The 17,425-nt window shown below is 48.1% G+C and overlaps 1 protein-coding gene across 1 annotated transcript in view; it reads left to right on the top strand.

Moving 5' to 3' along the window:
• LOC147710017 (class I histocompatibility antigen, F10 alpha chain-like) overlaps window positions 1-13,859 on the top strand; it is a 237,703-nt gene extending 223,844 nt beyond the window's left edge. Inside the window, exons 7-8 of the mRNA XM_086920688.1 lie at window positions 4,129-4,174; window positions 13,395-13,859. Of these exons, the coding sequence (XP_086776814.1) occupies window positions 4,129-4,172 (44 nt within the window). The 3' untranslated portion in view covers window positions 4,173-4,174; window positions 13,395-13,859. The remainder of the gene's footprint in view (window positions 1-4,128; window positions 4,175-13,394) is intronic.
• The last annotated feature ends 3,566 nt before the right edge of the window (window positions 13,860-17,425 follow it).

Genomic DNA, 17,425 nt, shown 5'->3' with positions numbered 1-17,425 from the left:
CGGTTTCGGTGCTGTGTTTGGCTCGAAAGCCGGACTGTGAGGGGTCGAGTGAATTGTTGGATTCGAGGAAGGCGGCGAGCTGACTATTGACGGCTTTCTCAATGACTTTGGCCGGGAAGGGGAGGAGTGAGATGGGGCGGTAGTTCTTAAGTTCAGAGGGGTCCGCTGTGGGTTTCTTTAGAAGAGCGCTAATTTCGGCATGTTTCCAGCTTTCTGGGAAGGTAGCGGAGTTGAAGGAGCAGTTGATGATATCGCGGAGATGGGGTGCGATGATGGAGTCTGCTTTGTTGAAGATGTGGTGGGGGCATGGGTCAGTTGGTGAACCTGAGTGGATGGAGTTCATCAGACGGATGGTGTCTTCAGTAGTGATTGGGTTCCAGGCGCAAAGGTTGTGAGAGTGCTGTTTTGGTTCGGAGGTGGGTGGAGTGGGTTGTTCTTCGGGCAGGTTTTTAAAGCTGTTATGAATGTCGGCAATTTTGTTGTGGAAGAAAGAGGATAGAGAGTCGCAGAGGTATTGGGAGGGAGTGATGTCTTTGGTGCCGGCGGAGGGGTTGGTAAATTCTTTGACGATGTTTAATAGTTCCTTGCTGTTGTGGGCGTTGTTGTCAAGTTGATCCTTGAATGCTGATTTCTTGGTGGATCGGATCAGTTGGTGGTGTTTGCGGGTGGCGTTCTAGAAGGTAGCTAGGTTGTCGGTGGTTGGGTTTTTTCACCAGGCTTTTTCGAGGGTGCGACAGATCTTCTTGGATATCTTAAGGTCATCATTGAACCAGGGGGCTGTTTTGCTACCTTGCTTGATTTGACGGTTTTTCAAGGGTGCTAATTCGTCAGCGCTGTGGGTGATCCATTGTGTGAGTTTGGTGGCAGCTTGGTTTGGGTCCGATGATATGGTAGGAGGGTTTTGGTTAAGCGATGTGAAGAGTTGGTTGGTGGTGATTTTGTTCCAGTTTCTTCGAGGAATGGGTTGTGGGGGGTTGTGGGACGTGGTCTTTTTGTAGCTGAAGTGAACGCAGCTGTGGTCCGTGCAATAGAGGGCTGTGGTGTGATCGAAGGAGATGTGTTTGCTGGAGGTGAAGATAGGGTCGAGCGTGTGTCCGGCTAAGTGGGTGGGGGTGTCAACAAGTTGTTTGAATCAGAGATTGGCCAGGTTGTCCAGAAGGGTTGTGGTGTTGCTGTCATTTTTCTTTTCCAGGTGGAAGTTGAGGTCTCCCAGTAGAATGTAGTTCTCGGATGTGAGAGCATGTGGGCTGATGAAGTCAATGATGTCTTCGTTGAATTGTGTGCGAGTTCCTGGTGGTCTGTAGATGAGTGTGCCTCTAAGAGTGGTCCTGGGGTCGGTGTGGATCTGGAAGTGAAGGTGTTCGGCGGTGGCGAGGTTATCGTCGGAGCTGGTCGTGACTCGGATGGTGTTCTTATGGACGATGGCGATGCCTCCTCCTGTTTGGTTGGTGCGGTCTTTTCGGATGATCTTTTAAGCGTCCGGGATGGCTATGGCGATGTCGGGCGCTGATGAGGCGTTCATCCAGGTTTCTGTAAGGAAGGCGACGTCCGGCGATGTAGTGTTGAGTAGGTCCCAGAGCTCAGTGGCGTGTCTGTGGACCGAGCGGGTGTTCAGCAGGATGCACTTCAGGTGGTTAGAGTCGGAGTTGTGTTTGGAGGAAGTGGATTTGGTGTGGGTCCTGATGCAGGTGAACTTGCAGGAGTGGCAGGTGAATGGACCATGGGTGTGTCCTGGGGCAGCTTCGCAGCATTGTGGTGTGCGTCCGGGGTTAAGGGCAAAGAGGGTAGCGGCGTCATACGTGATGCGGGTGGAGTGGGTTTTGCGAGGACCAGGGGGTATGGCGCTGGGCGCGGTCCAGGCGCGGACGGGCGTAGACGGGCTTAACTTTGGCGCACCTTCGGCGCGCATGGGGCGCGACCGCTGCGCGATACCACTGCACGCAGAAGCATCTGTCATATGTGGATAATGGAGGGGGAGGGGCAAGGGAGGGTCAGCTGGGAGGCGGGAGCGGGGCGGAGATCCGGTGGGTGAGGCACAACAACAACAAGAAAATGGCCACGAGCCAAAAGCGCTATAGCATTGGGGCACAAGCAGCGTGAAACGCGAAGCAAATGGCAGTGGCAGCAATCAATATCAGGCAGCAGTCAATTATCACAGGCAGCGCAGCGAAATTCTAAATACAAGTAAAGCGTACTATTGCAATTAAAGCGCTATGATTTAAATTGTTGAACAGATTAGCAAACTAGCAGACTATCAGGCTAGCGCTACTGTGTACTTGCGATAAACGAGCAGTCAGCTTTAAGTGTGGGAGCAAGGCGAGGTATCACACAGCAGTCCAGGTGGCAGGCAGTGCGGGGAGCAGCGTCAGGAGCGACCGCTTCTGTTAGTAACAGGACGGTCACAGCGCTACAGCGGGGGGAGCGGCTCTAACTGTGATAGTGGGAGGGAGGGTCAGCTGGGAGGCGGGAGCGGGGCGGAGATCCGGTGGGTGAGGCACAACAACAACAAGAAAATGGCCGCAAGCCAAAAGCACTATAGCATTGGGGCACAAGCAGCGTGAAACGCGAAGCAAATGGCAGTGGCAGCAATCAATATCAGGCAGCAGTCAATTATCACAGGCAGCGCAGCGAAATTCTAAATACAAGTAAAGCGTACTATTGCAATTAAAGCGATATGATTTAAATTGTTGAACAGATTAGCAAACTAGCAGACTATCAGGCTAGCGCTACTGTGTACTTGCGATAAACGAGCAGTCAGCTTTAAGTGTGGGAGCAAGGCGAGGTATCACACAGCAGTCCAGGTGGCAGGCAGAGCGGGGAGCAGCGTCAAGAGCGACCACTTCTGTTAGTCTGTTAGATGTCCTGGAGCCTGTGGGGCCCGTCCCATGCACTTTGCGACATGGCAGGTAAGAGAAGGGAGCCCAGGGCCGGGCGCTTCCACCCCGAGACCAGCCGGAGATCTGACTCCGTCAGAGCTTCTTATTTTGGGTAATCAGGGGTGGCTTTCATGTGCATGGGGTTCAATCCTGGGTCCTCAGCCTTGGCAGTCTAGATCAATAGCCATTCTTCTAATCCGTGCTCACAGAGCGACAGAGGGGGATATTCAAGAGAAATGATCCGGCCTCTTGGAGCCCTGACTGGGCTTGAAGCCTCAAATGAGCCCTCAGTGGGACTTCCAGGGCAGCTCAGCATTCTGAACAGTGAGTCATGTGAAGGAAGGGACTTGTTTTGTTTATGTGTTTCTAAGTAGAAAACGTCAGCAGTGACGCTGGCAGAGCACACTCTGCCCCACCTATGTATGTGTTGTATGAGACCTCTTCAGCCCGGAGTCTTCCATGTAAGAAATGTTCAGTAAACTTCCTGTTCAATGTCCCTGATGATCCTAAAAGATTTAAAAAGATTAAAGTATGGTGGCACACGTGAGTTAAGAGGACCAGACGTCAAACCTGCAGAAGGTGCATGAGGCCCCGGCGCCATTTTAGATTCATTGCGCCCCCATGCGGGGATGTGCGGCTTTTCCTCCCTAGTTTGTCACTCATGACTTATGCATTCTTGAAGACTGTGCAATGATAACAGGAGGAAGTGTATGATTTTTGCAGGAGAAAATGAAATCATTGAAGGTAAATCAGGTGAATGAGTTCTGACTTGTTGAAGTTAAACTTCCTAAGTGATCTGAGAGCAGTGGGAAGGCTTGAAATATCTTCACCCTGCGCCCTGGACCTTATTGTTTCAATGTCCGACAGGCCCCTGCTTAGAGGGCGCTTCAAGGCACTACTTATTTACAATGGTCCATATTCTAACTTGTCTCCAGTGTTTGTCAAAGAGACGCATATCTCATACGGTGGGAGAGAGACGGGGAGCGGTTGTGTGTGGATAAGACAGGGTGACTGGCATGGGTGCAAGAGAGGGGCAGGATGGCGCTGGAGGCGTCATCCTGACTATAAATTACATTTGTGTATTATTGTATACTGTCATGTTGCTGGATACTGGTAGAACTTGCTGTGCTGGTGTGGGAAGGTACCATTGTTGTCCTACTGTTGCTGACTTGTTAAACTGCAAAAACCACGAATAAAGACTAAAAAAGAGACACACTGGAAGCAGCAGTCTCACCCTCTCTTCTCTTTGCAGACCCAGCTCCTGGGGACTCTTCGTCCAGCCAATGCTCTGCTTGAAGGTAGGAGCCGGCCGCACTCAGAGGGACATAAGTTACTCAATTATAACAATAATATTCTCATTTTATCAGCTTTAGTGGGTAAAATTATGACTAAAATATCTACTTGTGGAATTTGCACCTGTGATTGTACGACAGTAAAGTTTGCCATCTGTATCCACTGGAGGGACTCCAGGCTTTTGGTGAGAGTTTTGCAGCAGATTTTGAGTCTTTGCTGGACAGGTGTGAGCCCAAAGTGAACCCCACCGCCACACTCTAAATCTAACCCCACAGACAGACGTATCCGATCATTGAAAGGTTCACCCCATCCTTGATCCAAGATCACATCGCATCCATACTGAGGCAGCCAAACCACCAAGAAAATGTTTGGACAGCAGCTACATGTTGTGAAATTATAAGATTGCAAAACTTGTGGACTTGAGAAACCCATTATAGCTGAAAGAAAGTACATTCTTAAGAGTAGCTAACCCTGGTCCACTGACTCAAGTGCCAAAGCCAGAGGATCCCTCAGAAATAATGTGACCTGAGCTCAGACAAGAGTATTAGACATCATCCTAACAGCAAAGTCCACATTTATCTAAGAGCCAATCATGGGCTTTCCCCGGTGTCACTTGTGTGTTTTCAGGCAAATCAAAAGCCTATCCACACCTCAAAATAGATCACCAGCCCCCCTCTGCAGAAAGAGGCGATACATTTCTCACTGAGAAGATGTACATAGTAGGAGAAGTTTGATCTGGACAGCACACTTCACAAATACTCCCACACCTGGGACATTTTCAAACCTATCTCCACCAACTAGCACTGACTACAAACTGCTTCACAGGTCCCATCATAGAAAAAATATCAAACACAAAGGTGTCCCCTTCCAAGACTTCAATGTCTCCCACAACCAAGAAATATCTTAAGAAAGCCAACCTAGGCCCAGCCAACAACTGTCCCGTGTCCAACATCTCAAGACAAGGAAAAGCCATTGAAAAAACCATGGCAGATCAACTAAACACCATCATTGCGAGAAAGACAGGAAAGGCTACTTTGGAGTAGTTTCTACTTTCCAGTAGGAACTGCCAGTTTGTTGAGCAACATGAACGTAGGGTCAGTGCCTGACTGATTTTGTGCACCCCCGCAGGATATGTTGTCCTACAGACCAGCTAGGCAGGTGGCAAATGGTTTTTGGCAACCACAGAACAAGACAACCTTGGCTCACCCCAGGAGCCGTAGTAAAAGATGTAGAACTCTTTTGCTCAGTCGCTTGGGCTGTCTTGGAGAAATATCCAAGGAATGCACAGAGGGGCGTTTTCAATATTTAACGAACCATTGTGATACTTGTATAAAATATATGTGCTGCGATGATCAATAGACAGAAGCAGATGAGCGTGATTAGCAATATAGGGACAGTGAACAGAATGAAGAGAAAGAATGTAAGTCTCTTGCTGAGGTTTCAGCGTGTAGTGACCTTGCAATGACAGCAAGTGCTTCTCTTCCCCAACCTGAACATGCCTGTTTATTTATAACAAAAAGCAACCTGGCCCCCGAGTCCACGCCTTAGTCAGGCCAACATTGCTATGATCTATTGGTAGCTGCATCGCCTTAGGGATGAAAACAAACACTGGCATTTGCACAATGTCTGTCAAGGCCTTGTACGTGATGCTCAAGGTGTCGTGATAATGTTTTTACTAAGTGGAATTTATATGCAATGTAGTTTGAGCGAAACTAATCCTACATTGTCTCGCATGCAAATATGTGTCAAAAGTCATTCTGCAAAAGAGAAGGCAACTTAGGCAAGGTGCGCATGGTAAAAATGGCAGCGTTTCTCCCTGGGTCTAACTAAGACACATGACACTACTGGTCTATTAATAATTCAGATTCAGCTCCAGTTTCAGCTTCAAAATGATTCCCTTGAAGGTACTGGACAACAAGCATCACATCCTCGACAGAGGCAATCCCTGCCCAATGGTGCTAGCTGATCTTTTAACTACTTTTGCCAGCGGCAGGCTACTTAAGACTCTGGAACAGTTGATGGGTTTCTGAGAATGTTCAAGCACTAATTTACATAATTCCTCAACAACAGATCCTTGTGATGTAAATCAGTCACCAGACCTCAGACATACATCAGATAGAGCGCAGTGTGGCTCAGGGCTCCATCCTAGCTCCCACAACATTTAATCTCTTCATTGAGGCCCCAGGACTGAACATGAAAGGCTCATGTGACTGTGCACCAGCATCCTAACAATGGACAATTGTGTCTTCAAATATCCACATTATAAGACATCGCAACGCTGGACAACCTCGCCTTACTTTGCATCAAACTGAATTCCTCTTCTATCTCCATCCCTCAACAGAACCTCGACCCAACGATTCTGAACTCATTGAACCCAATGAGACTTTCACCTTACCCTCCACTATCTCCTAGCCCGAAGGGACACACTCGCTTTGTCCTTCACACTCATTCTGCACATTAACAGAATGGCCAAAACTTTTATCTAAGTATCCTGAAGAACATCTTCCACCTCACCCAGCCAGACCCCTGGACCTCAGTGCTCTCACTAGACGTATCCAGACTGGACTTTGGCGACACTGATCTTGCCACGTCCCTCTATAGACCCGCTGAAAGCGTCATCGCCTCTGCGGTTGGGTTTATACTCTTAACAACCACCAGAGTTTAATTCAAATATGCTGCCTCATCCACAAGGCAATATACAATAATAACCAACATTAGCTTGCAGAACTTTTGATTCTTGCTGGTAGCTTAAGGGGACTAAGATGCGTAACAAAACTTTAGGGGGTTCTACTGCAAGGTACATGGAGGGGCCCCCTTCTGGACTCAATCAGGAGCACTCAGGCCAGGATACTCTGCTGAGGGGGCCCCTGGAGCTCTGCCCCTCCCCCGCACCGCAGGGGCCTATGTGACGCCACTGTCCACCACCAAGTAATCCTTCTCAGTGGCCACAGCATCAGCCTGGAACTTGCTACTGAGTGAGCTAAGGAAATCAACTCCAATCATCGATTTTAGGGAAACACTTCAATGCACATGTATGAAACAAATTCCTCAATGAGCAGAAACCTCAAAGAACTCAATCCACCTAGGAAGCACTCTCCTATATTGACGTCCTACTGGGTACTTCGTATCACAGATTCCTCAGCTTTACATGCTGCAAATGTTTCATGCACATTTAGCTCTTTGTAGCATGCCATGGGCCCCGCAGAGCCACAGGGGCCATCAGTTTCACATCTGCCAGCAGGTCTGTCCCAATCTACCCCCAGCAGACCTATTCCTGGGTCTGCTCCGATGTTAGTGCAGACTTCTACTCTGACACCAAGGTTCAGTTCCTTCCGTGCCGATGCTGACTCTGGCCCAGTGTCCGATGCTGACTCTGGCCCAATGTCTGATGCTGACTCTGGCCCAATGTCTGATGCTGACTCTGGCCCAATGTCCGATGCTGACTCTGGCCCAATGTCCGATGCTGACTCTGGCCCAATGTCCGATGCTGACTCTGGCCCAGTGTCCGATGCTGACTCTGGCCCAATGTCCGATGCTGACTCTGGCCCAATGTCTGATGCTGACTCTGGCCCAATGTCCGATGCTGACTCTGGCCCAATGTCCGATGCTGACTCTGGCCCAGTGTCCGATGCTGACTCTGGCCCAATGTCTGATGCTGACTCTGGCCCAATGTCTGATGCTGACTCTGGCCCAATGTCCGATGCTGACTCTGGCCCAATGTCCGATGCTGACTCTGGCCCAATGTCCGATGCTGACTCTGGCCCAGTGTCCGATGCTGACTCTGGCCCAGTGTCCGATGCTGACTCTAGCCCAGTGTCCGATGCTGACTCTGGCCCAGTGTCCGATGCTGACTCTAGCCCAGTGTCCGATGCTGACTCTGGCCCAGTGTCCGATGCCGACTCTGGCCCAATGTCCGATGCTGACTCTGGCCCAGTGTCCGATGCTGACTCTAGCCCAGTGTCTGATGCTGACTCTAGCCCAGTGTCCGATGCTCACTCTGGCCCAGTGTCCGATGCCGACTCTGGCCCAGTGTCCGATGCTGACTCTGGCCCAATGTTCGATGCTGACTCTGACCCAATGTTCAATGCTGACTCTGGCCCAATGTCCGAAGCTGACTCTGGCCCAATGTCCAATGCTGACTCTAGCCCAATATTTAATGCTGACTCCGGCCCAATGTCCAATGCTGACTCTGGCCCAATGTCCAATGCTGACTCTGGCCCAATGACAAAGCTGACTCTGGCCCAATATTTAATGCTGACTCTGGCCCAATGTCCAATGCTGACTCTGGCCCAATATTGAATGCTGACTCTGGCCCAATGTCCGATGCTGACTCTGACCCAAAGCCCGATGCTGACTCTGGCCCAGTATCCGATGCTGACTCTAGCCCAATGTCCCATGCTGACTCTGGCACAATGTCCCATGCTGACTCTAGCCCAATATTTAATGCTGACTCCGGCCCAATGTCCGATGCTGACTCTGGTCCAATGTCCAATGCTGACTCTGGTCCAATGTCCGATGCTGACTCTGGCCCAGTGTCCGATGCTGACTCTAGCCCAATGTCCCATGCTGACTCTGGCCCAATGTCTCATGCTGACTCTGGCCCAATGTCCCATGCTGACTCTGGCCCAATGTCCAATGCTGACTCTGGCCCAATGACAAAGCTGACTCTGGCCCAATATTTAATGCTGACTCTGGCCCAATGTCCAATGCTGACTCTGGCCCAATATTTAATGCTGACTCTGGCCCAATGTCCGATGCTGACTCTGACCCAATGCCCGATGCTGACTCTGGCCCAGTGTCCGATGCTGACTCTAGCCCAATGTCCCATGCTGACTCTGGCCTAATGTCCCATGCTGACTCTAGCCCAATATTTAATGCTGACTCCGGCCCAATGTCCGATGCTGACTCTGGTCCAATGTCCAATGCTGACTCTGGTCCAATGTCCGATGCTGACTCTGGCCCAGTGTCCGATGCTGACTCTGGCCCAGTGTCCGATGCTGACTCTGGCCCAATATTTAATGCTGACTCTGGCCCAATGTCCGATGCTGACTCTGACCCAATGCCAGATGCTGACTCTGGCCCAGTGTCCGATGCTGACTCTGGCCCAATATTTAATGCTGACTCTGGCCCAATGTCCGATGCTGACTCTAGCCCAATGTCCCATGCTGACTCTAGCCCAATGTCCCATGCTGACTCTGGCCCAATGTCCCATGCTGACTCTGGCCCAATATTTAATGCTGACTCTGGCCCAGTGTCCAATGCTGACTCTGGCCCAAAATTTAATGCTGACTCTGGCCCAATGTCCGATGCTGACTCTAGCCCAATGTCCCATGCTGACTCTAGCCCAATGTCCCATGCTGACTCTGGCCCAATATTTAATGCTGACTCTGGCCCAATGTCCAATGCTGACTCTGGCCCAATATTTAATGCTGACTCTGGCCCAATGTCCGATGCTGACTCTGACCCAATGCCCGATGCTGACTCTGGCCCAGTGTCCGATGCTGACTCTAGCCTAATGTCCCATGCTGACTCTGGCCCAATGTCCCATGCTGACTCTAGCCCAATATTTAATGCTGACTCCGGCCCAATGTCCGATGCTGACTCTGGTCCAATGTCTAATGCTGACTCCGGCCCAATGTCCGATGCTGACTCTGGTCCAATGTCCAATGCTGACTCTGGTCCAATGTCCAATGCTGACTCTGGTCCAATGTCCGATGCTGACTCTGGCCCAGTGTCCGATGCTGACTCTAGCCCAATGTCCCATGCTGACTCTGGCCCAATGCCCCATGCTGACTCTGGCCCAATGTCCCATGCTGACTCTGGCCCAATGTCCCATGCTGACTCTGGCCCAATGTCCAATGCTGACTCTGGTCCAATGTCCAATGCTGACTCTGGTCCAATGTCCGATGCTGACTCTGGTCCAATGTCCGATGCTGACTCTGGCCCAGTGTCCCATGCTGACTCTAGCCCAATGTCCCATGCTGACTCTGGCCCAATGTCCCATGCTGACTCTGGCCCAATGTCCCATGCTGACTCTGGCCCAATGTCCAATGCTGACTCTGGCCCAATGTCCGATGCTCACTCTGGTCCAATGTCCAATGCTGACTCTGGCCCAATGTCCGATGCTCACTCTGGCCCAGTTTCCAGTCTCGATGCCAGTCTCAGACCTCGAGCCAACATGAGCCTGCTCCACTCTACGAGATAACAGAGGTTCAGACAATCATTCTTTAGCCGACACCAATCCCAGACCTCTGCCAGAACTCCAGTACTACCCAAGACTAGAAGCTTTCTTTGGATCTGATTCTGATGCTGTTTCGAGGAAATACCTCTTGTTCCTCATGACACTGAATATGATGAGGAGAGGTAAAATGTACTTACCCATCATTGCACTAATGATGGCTTATAATTAGACTTGCAAAATGCCAGTGAGGCTGATGCATCCCCTGAAACAGATCTGGACTCTTTACTTGGGGCACCAGCGCCTCTTGCAGTAGTGGAACAAAGGGTGGAAGTACTAGGTTTGAATTAAAAACAAATTTAAGAACTGAAATTCTCCAACCTGTGCTGGCCTCGTCTGAGCCTCGGCTACCATCCATTGAAGTGCTTACAGATGCTCTGTAGGTGAAATGGACTAAGATCCAGGTAGTCGGCCTGTGGCTAGGCGGCATTGGCTGACCGCCAGGGATCCAGATTTCCTAAACAAACATACACATCAGAACCCCTGGGTAGTTCAGGCACCAACCAGAAGGGTGAACCCAAATCCTCCGAACAGAGTCAAACCTGATTGATGCTTTTGGAGAGAACCTGTTCTCCTAGACCACCTTTGCCTTTAGAGCTCAACACCGTAAGCCTCTTGGGCGGGTGCACCCATGCTTTGTGGGACATGGCCAGGAAGATCTTAGCTGCTGGCCAGAAGACCTCAGGACTTAGTTGGCCAATGTGATACAGGATGGCCAGGACCCGGCCTAGTATGATCTGCATGCCAGCCTGGACACTGCAGACTGTGTAGGTAAAGTTGTTGACACCAGTGTCTTGCTTGGAAGTCACACCCCAGCTAAATCAACCAGGTTTTCAGGAGATGTACAAGCGTCCCTTATGGATATGCCTTTTGATGCATCTCGGTTGTTGGAGAGGAAGCTGTTTCAACACAAGTATAATTCAGATAGTCGCGCCACAACACGTTCCTTGGGGCTGATGTATCCAGCCAGACAGGTTCACCAAAAGCCGAGTAATTTCAGAGGCTACGCTAGTGCCAGCCCTCACATCCGGTCCCGGAGGACAGAGCCAGTCCTTGGCCTCTAAGGCTGTTCCACCAGCAGGAGCTGCAATCCTCCAGCTTCTCGCCCCCACTGCAGCAGCTGCCAGGCTGCTTTAGGTTGCTCCCAAAGGTACACACCCGTCTGCTAGAAGCCAGGATACAGCATTTTATCCCTGGCTGGAGATCCATCACCGCTGATGGTGATGGGTCCATCTCGAAGACCAGTGGGTCTTGCAAATTATTTAAAAGGGCTACACCTTGCTGTCCATTTCCTCCCCTCCCCATCTTCCCCCAACACCAGAGCAGCTGTCGAAGGATCACTCCACTATCCTGTTGCAGAAACTTAAACTTTTCCTCACTAAAGGTGTCATTGAGCGGGTGTCGGATTCCGAGAAAGTGAAGGGGTGCTATTCATGCTGAAGAAAGGCTGAGGCCTCAGGCTTATATTGGACCCCTGGCCACTGAGGTCCTTTCTGGATGAAGAGAAATCCAGAATGCTCATTCTTCTCAGATTCCTTCTTTTCTTTAGTAGGATGTTGTCAGACCCTTTTCCCACCCGTTCACTCCAGTACCGCTCTATTTACTACACAAATGTATACTTACATGTGCAGAGACTCCACAGTTGGGGTGTAGAACCGCGCACATAGGCAGTGCAGAGTGGTAAAACTCCAACCATAGTTCGTAGTATATCTTGTGGTACTAAAAAACATACTACAATTAACAACGTGCAGATTGTGAATCAGGCCCTGAGTATGTGAATACTGAAAAGTAGTAAACTTACTCAAAAGTGTAACCTTACTCAAAAGTGTAAACTTACTCAAAAGTGTAACCTTACTCAAAAGTGTAACCTTACTCAAAAGTGTAAACTTACTCAAAAATGTAACCTTACTCAAAAGTGTAACCTTACTCAAAAGTGTAAACTTACTCAAAAGTGTATATTACTCAAAAGTGTAACCTTACTCAAAAGTGTAACCTTACTCAAAAGTGTAAACTTACTCAAAAGTGTAACCTTACTCAAAAGTGTAACCTTACTCAAAAGTGTAACCTTACTCAAAAGTGTATATTACTCAAAAGTGTAACCTTACTCAAAAGTGTAAACTTACTCAAAAGTGTAACCTTACTCAAAAGTGTAAACTTACTGAAAAGTGTAACCTTACTCAAAAGTGTAAACTTACTCAAAAGTGTAACCTTACTCAAAAGTGTAAACTTACTGAAAAGTGTAACCTTACTCAAAAGTGTAACCTTACTCAAAAGTGTAAACTTACTCAAAAGTGTAAACTTACTCAAAAGTGTAAACTTACTCAAAAGTGTAACCTTACTCAAAAGTGTAAACTTACTCAAAAGTGTAAACTTACTCAAAAGTGTAACCTTACTCAAAAGTGTAAGCTTGCTCAAAAGTGTAAACTTGCTTAAAAGTGTAAACTTACTCAAAAGTGTAACCTTACTCAAAAGTGTAACCTTATTCAAAAGTGTAACCTTGCTCAAAAGTGTAAACTTGCTCAAAAGTGTAAACTTACTCAAAAGTGTAAACTTACTCAAAAGTGTAAACTTACTCAAAAGTGTAAACTTACTCAAAAGTGTAACCTTACTCAAAAGTGTAACCTTACTCAAAAGTGTAAACTTACTCAAAAGTGTATATTACTCAAAAGTGTATATTACTCAAAAGTGTAACCTTACTCAAAAGTACAGCAGAGCTTTAGGGTTGATGTGCTTTTTAAGAAAGAAATCACCTGCTATTATGTTTTGCTCGGATTCTGGTATTGGGAATAGATGGATCTGTTCCTGCTTGTTACTCACAGCGTCCCTGGGAGGCCCAACACAAAGTATAAAGTAGAGCTGGAAGGCAAGGATATCCAGTGATATTCAGTATATTCATGTTTTTCCTGCTCTGTAATTTATAATCCCTCCTCTGGCTGAGGCTGGGGCTCTTCTATAGAAACCTTTGATCTTCAGTCTTTCTGTTACAGATCCGAGCCCTGGGCTGGAGGTTCCATCAGCATCTTCAGCGAGGAGAGAGCATCCTTTGACGGAGACGAGGAACCCACCTCTGGCCTCTGTCATCCTTCGCCCCTGAATGAGGCATCAGCACTGTTCCTTCTTAATCCACAGCGCTTGCCTCTGTCGCCCTCTTCTGGCTTCCATGGGATCTTCAACTTTATTGTTATAATTGTGCCTTTGATCGTAAAATGGTGGTGGGGGGATAGTAATGAACACTCTGAGATTGTTTAAAGAGAGAAAAATGTTATTTGTCTGATATTTTGATTTATTTGCCTGGGAGTAATATATCATGAAATAACATATCATTCTTACTTTTAGTTTTGATTTTTACATTATCAGACACATTTAACTTTTGTGACTTATCAAACAGCAATATATTATCATTTTGACTTTTCATTTCTATAACCAAGTTCATAAATCACTTTCAAGAAGCATCAGCTCTCCATGTATTTCCCACAATGCCCTTCACTCGTGTGTGCATCAGATTCCTGCACCGTGTGGATATATTTGAGTATTGAGACTGGAGGTGTTTACAGAGAGGTGAGATGTGAGTGGTGACTCCCTTGTTGTACAGCTCCTCTCCCAGTTTTAGAGGATATTTAAATACAGATGCTATCAGTAAACCAGCTGTAGATGCAGGAGTCACAGGACACGGTCTTTGGGTCCAGAACGACTTTGTGGAAGTTGTAAATTTGTCAAAGGAAAAAACAAAATCACCAGAGATTGGATTGTGCCTCTGAGTTGACTTATCTGAAGGTGAATGATTGGCAGGGCCCCCATTGAGAAAGGTAAAACTCACGTTTGTGTAAGTTTACTTTGTTTTTATGCTATTCAGAAACTCAGACTTGATAGTAAATTCATGACTGCGGAGATTCCACAATCCTGTTGGAGAGCTCGGCAGATAACAAGATGACTAGCGGTAATAGTGTAAGTTCTCCTTTGTGAATCCGGCCCATTGTATTCTTGTTGCGCTAGAATTAGAAGGGCCTCTTGGTACTAGGCGCAGTATTCTCTAAATCCTTGGGGCCTTATTTATGAAGGACTTGCGCCGCCGGTGCGTCACTTTTAACATGGGAAAAAGTGACGCACCGGCGGCGCAAGTCCTTCATAAATAAGGCCCTTGCTCTTTTAGGGATATTTAGCCACATCAGGTACAAATGGGTGCAAAAACATCACAACGCTTGAAACGTTTGTGCCAGGTGCTCTGTGTGTTTTTGCACTCAGTGTACAGATCCAGCCTATTCATGGGGAATGGCCATTCGAGTATGTACAACCATCTGTATGGTACATGTCAGCTGTACATCTGTGTGCAGGGTGGATCGTGTTAATGATTTGATGGTGCCAGAGCCATACATTGTTATGCACAGTGAATAGTGTCAAACCCACACATCTGTGTCCAGGGTGAATAGTGTCAGAGCTGTACATCTATGATCAGGATGGAGAGTGGTGGACCCGTGGATTCATTTCCATGGTACGATAATGCCGGAAAAATACATCTTTGTGCACATTGGACAATCTCAGACCCATACATCCGCGTGCAGAGTGGATAGGGTCAGAGCCTTGCTTCCGCGTGCAGAGTGGATAGTGTCAGAGCCTTGTATACATGTGCAGAGTAGATAGTGTCAGAGCCTTGTTTCCGCGTGCAGAGTGGATAGGGTCAGAGCCTTGCATACGTGTGCAGAGTGGATAGTGTCAGAGCCTTGCATACGTGTGCAGAGTGGATAGGGTCAGAGCCTTGCATACATGTGCAGAGTAGATCGTGTCAGAGCCTTGCATACGTGTGCAGAGGGGAGAGTGTCAGAGCCTTGCATACGTGTGCAGAGTGGATAGGGTCAGAGCCTTGCATCTGTGTGCAGAGTGGATAGTGTCAGAGCCTTGTATACATGTGCAGAGTAGATAGTGTCAGAGCCTTGTTTCCGCGTGCAGAGTGGATAGGGTCAGAGCCTTGCATACGTGTGCAGAGTGGATAGTGTCAGAGCCTTGCATACGTGTGCAGAGTGGATAGTGTCAGAGCCTTGCATACGTGTGCAGAGTGGATAGGGTCAGAGCCTTGCATACATGTGCAGAGTAGATAGTGTCAGAGCCTTGCATACGTGTGCAGAGTGGATAGTGTCAGAGCCTTGCATACGTGTGCAGAGTGGATAGGGTCAGAGCCTTGCATACATGTGCAGAGTAGATAGTGTCAGAGCCTTGCATACGTGTGCAGAGTGGATAGTGTCAGAGCCTTGCATACGTGTGCAGAGTGGATCGTGTCAGAACCTTGTTTCCGAGTGCAGAGTGGATAGGGTCAAAGCCTTGCATACGTGTGCACAGTGGATAGTGTCAGAGCCTTGCATACGTGTGCAGAGTGGATAGTGTCAGAGCCTTGCATACGTGTGCAGAGTGGATAGGGTCAGAGCCTTGCATACATGTGCAGAGTAGATAGTGTCAGAGCCTTGCATACGTGTGCAGAGTGGATAGTGTCAGAGCCTTGCATACGTGTGCAGAGGGGATACAGTCAGAGCCTTGCATACGTGTGCCGAGTGCATAGTGTCAGAGCCTTGCATATGCGTGCAGAGGGGATACGGTCAGAGCCTTGCATACGTGTGCAGAGTGGATAGTGTCAGAGCCTTACATCCGCGTGCAGAGTAGATAGTGTCAGAGTGGTCCATTTGTGTGCAGAGTATAGTGATGGAGCCATACATTAATTTCCATATTTCAGTAATGCCGGAAGAATACATCTTTGTGCACAGGGGTTGATGTCAGACCCATACTTCTATGTGCAGAGTGGACAGCGTTGGAGCTGTACTTCTATGTAGAGCTGAGGGCATTGGGACCGTACAGTTGTATACCGCTCGGATAGTGTTAGAGCTGTATGGGGAGCGAGTGCTGTTGGAAGAATACATCCATGTTTGAACTGCACATTGATAACTTGAGGGGAAAGTGTTGGAACCGTGCATCCGTATGCATAGTGGATGGAGCTTGGAGCGTCCTCCGACTGAGGGTATAGGGTTGGGACAACGATCCATATGAAGAGTGGATGGAGTCGGGAGCGTCCTCCTACTGAGGGAATAGGGTTGGGACAACGATCCATATGAAGAGTGGATGGTATTAAAATATGAGAGAAGTCTTTTGTTCTTGCAGATCGGAGCCCCTGGATCAGGGGCCATCGGAATGGGAGAGGGGAGTGTCATACTGAATGGGTTTGTCTGTTGCTTATCATTTTGTGATGAGGTGATTGGTTTGTGTGTCTTGGCTCTATATTCTAAGCAGTAAATGAATGTGGAATGTTCAGTAACCTTTCTTTAAATGAAGCTTGTGATCTGCTGACTGCTCGGTCTGTATCTCAGCTCTAGATTTCCTCTATATGGGTTTTTAGTGGGATGTGCTGTGTCCCTTGGAATCAACCTGTGAGTGAATTTAAGATTGATAAATAAAATTAATACAGTAACTGTTTGTCTTGCTATCTTGGCGTGCTTTGCAATGTATTTATTTCCATCTTTATCAAACATCGTGGCATCCTCTGGTAGCTTCAGGAACTGCCAAAGCCCCATAGTTCTAGGGCTGGAAGTGATGCATAGACCCGGTAAGAGGCTTGTGCTTATTACAATAGACAGTGAGGCTTCCAGGGTCATTGGAAGGTCACGAGGGGTTCAGTTCCAGCGTCATTGGAAGGTCACGAGGGGTTCAGTACCATGGGAGTGGACCCCAAGGAGCCAGGGCCAGGTGAAACACTAGAGCTTCCTGTAGGTTCAGACACGTGTTCAAACTCTTGTTTCTCAGCACATGTTGGGGGATGGTCAACGCGTCTCAGTTCTATCCTCTCTCCCCCTGACATCTCTTGAAGCAGACCCCATCAGAAATATTTAATGTAACTATTCTATGTGTCTTTAAAAAAAGATTCAAGGTTCAATCCTTACTTCAGAACTCACCCCAGTTTTTCTGATATTTTGCCTTTTATGACAGGTAGCCACAGATGGAGGTTTAACAATTCCCTTTTATATGACAATTTTATTGAACA

This window comes from Lissotriton vulgaris, chromosome 5 (genome assembly GCF_964263255.1).
Source record: "Lissotriton vulgaris chromosome 5, aLisVul1.2, whole genome shotgun sequence".
NCBI lineage: Eukaryota > Metazoa > Chordata > Amphibia > Caudata > Salamandridae > Lissotriton > Lissotriton vulgaris.
The sequence above is the reverse complement of the archived record's forward strand: the minus strand, read 5'-3'. Positions and strand labels throughout refer to the sequence as shown.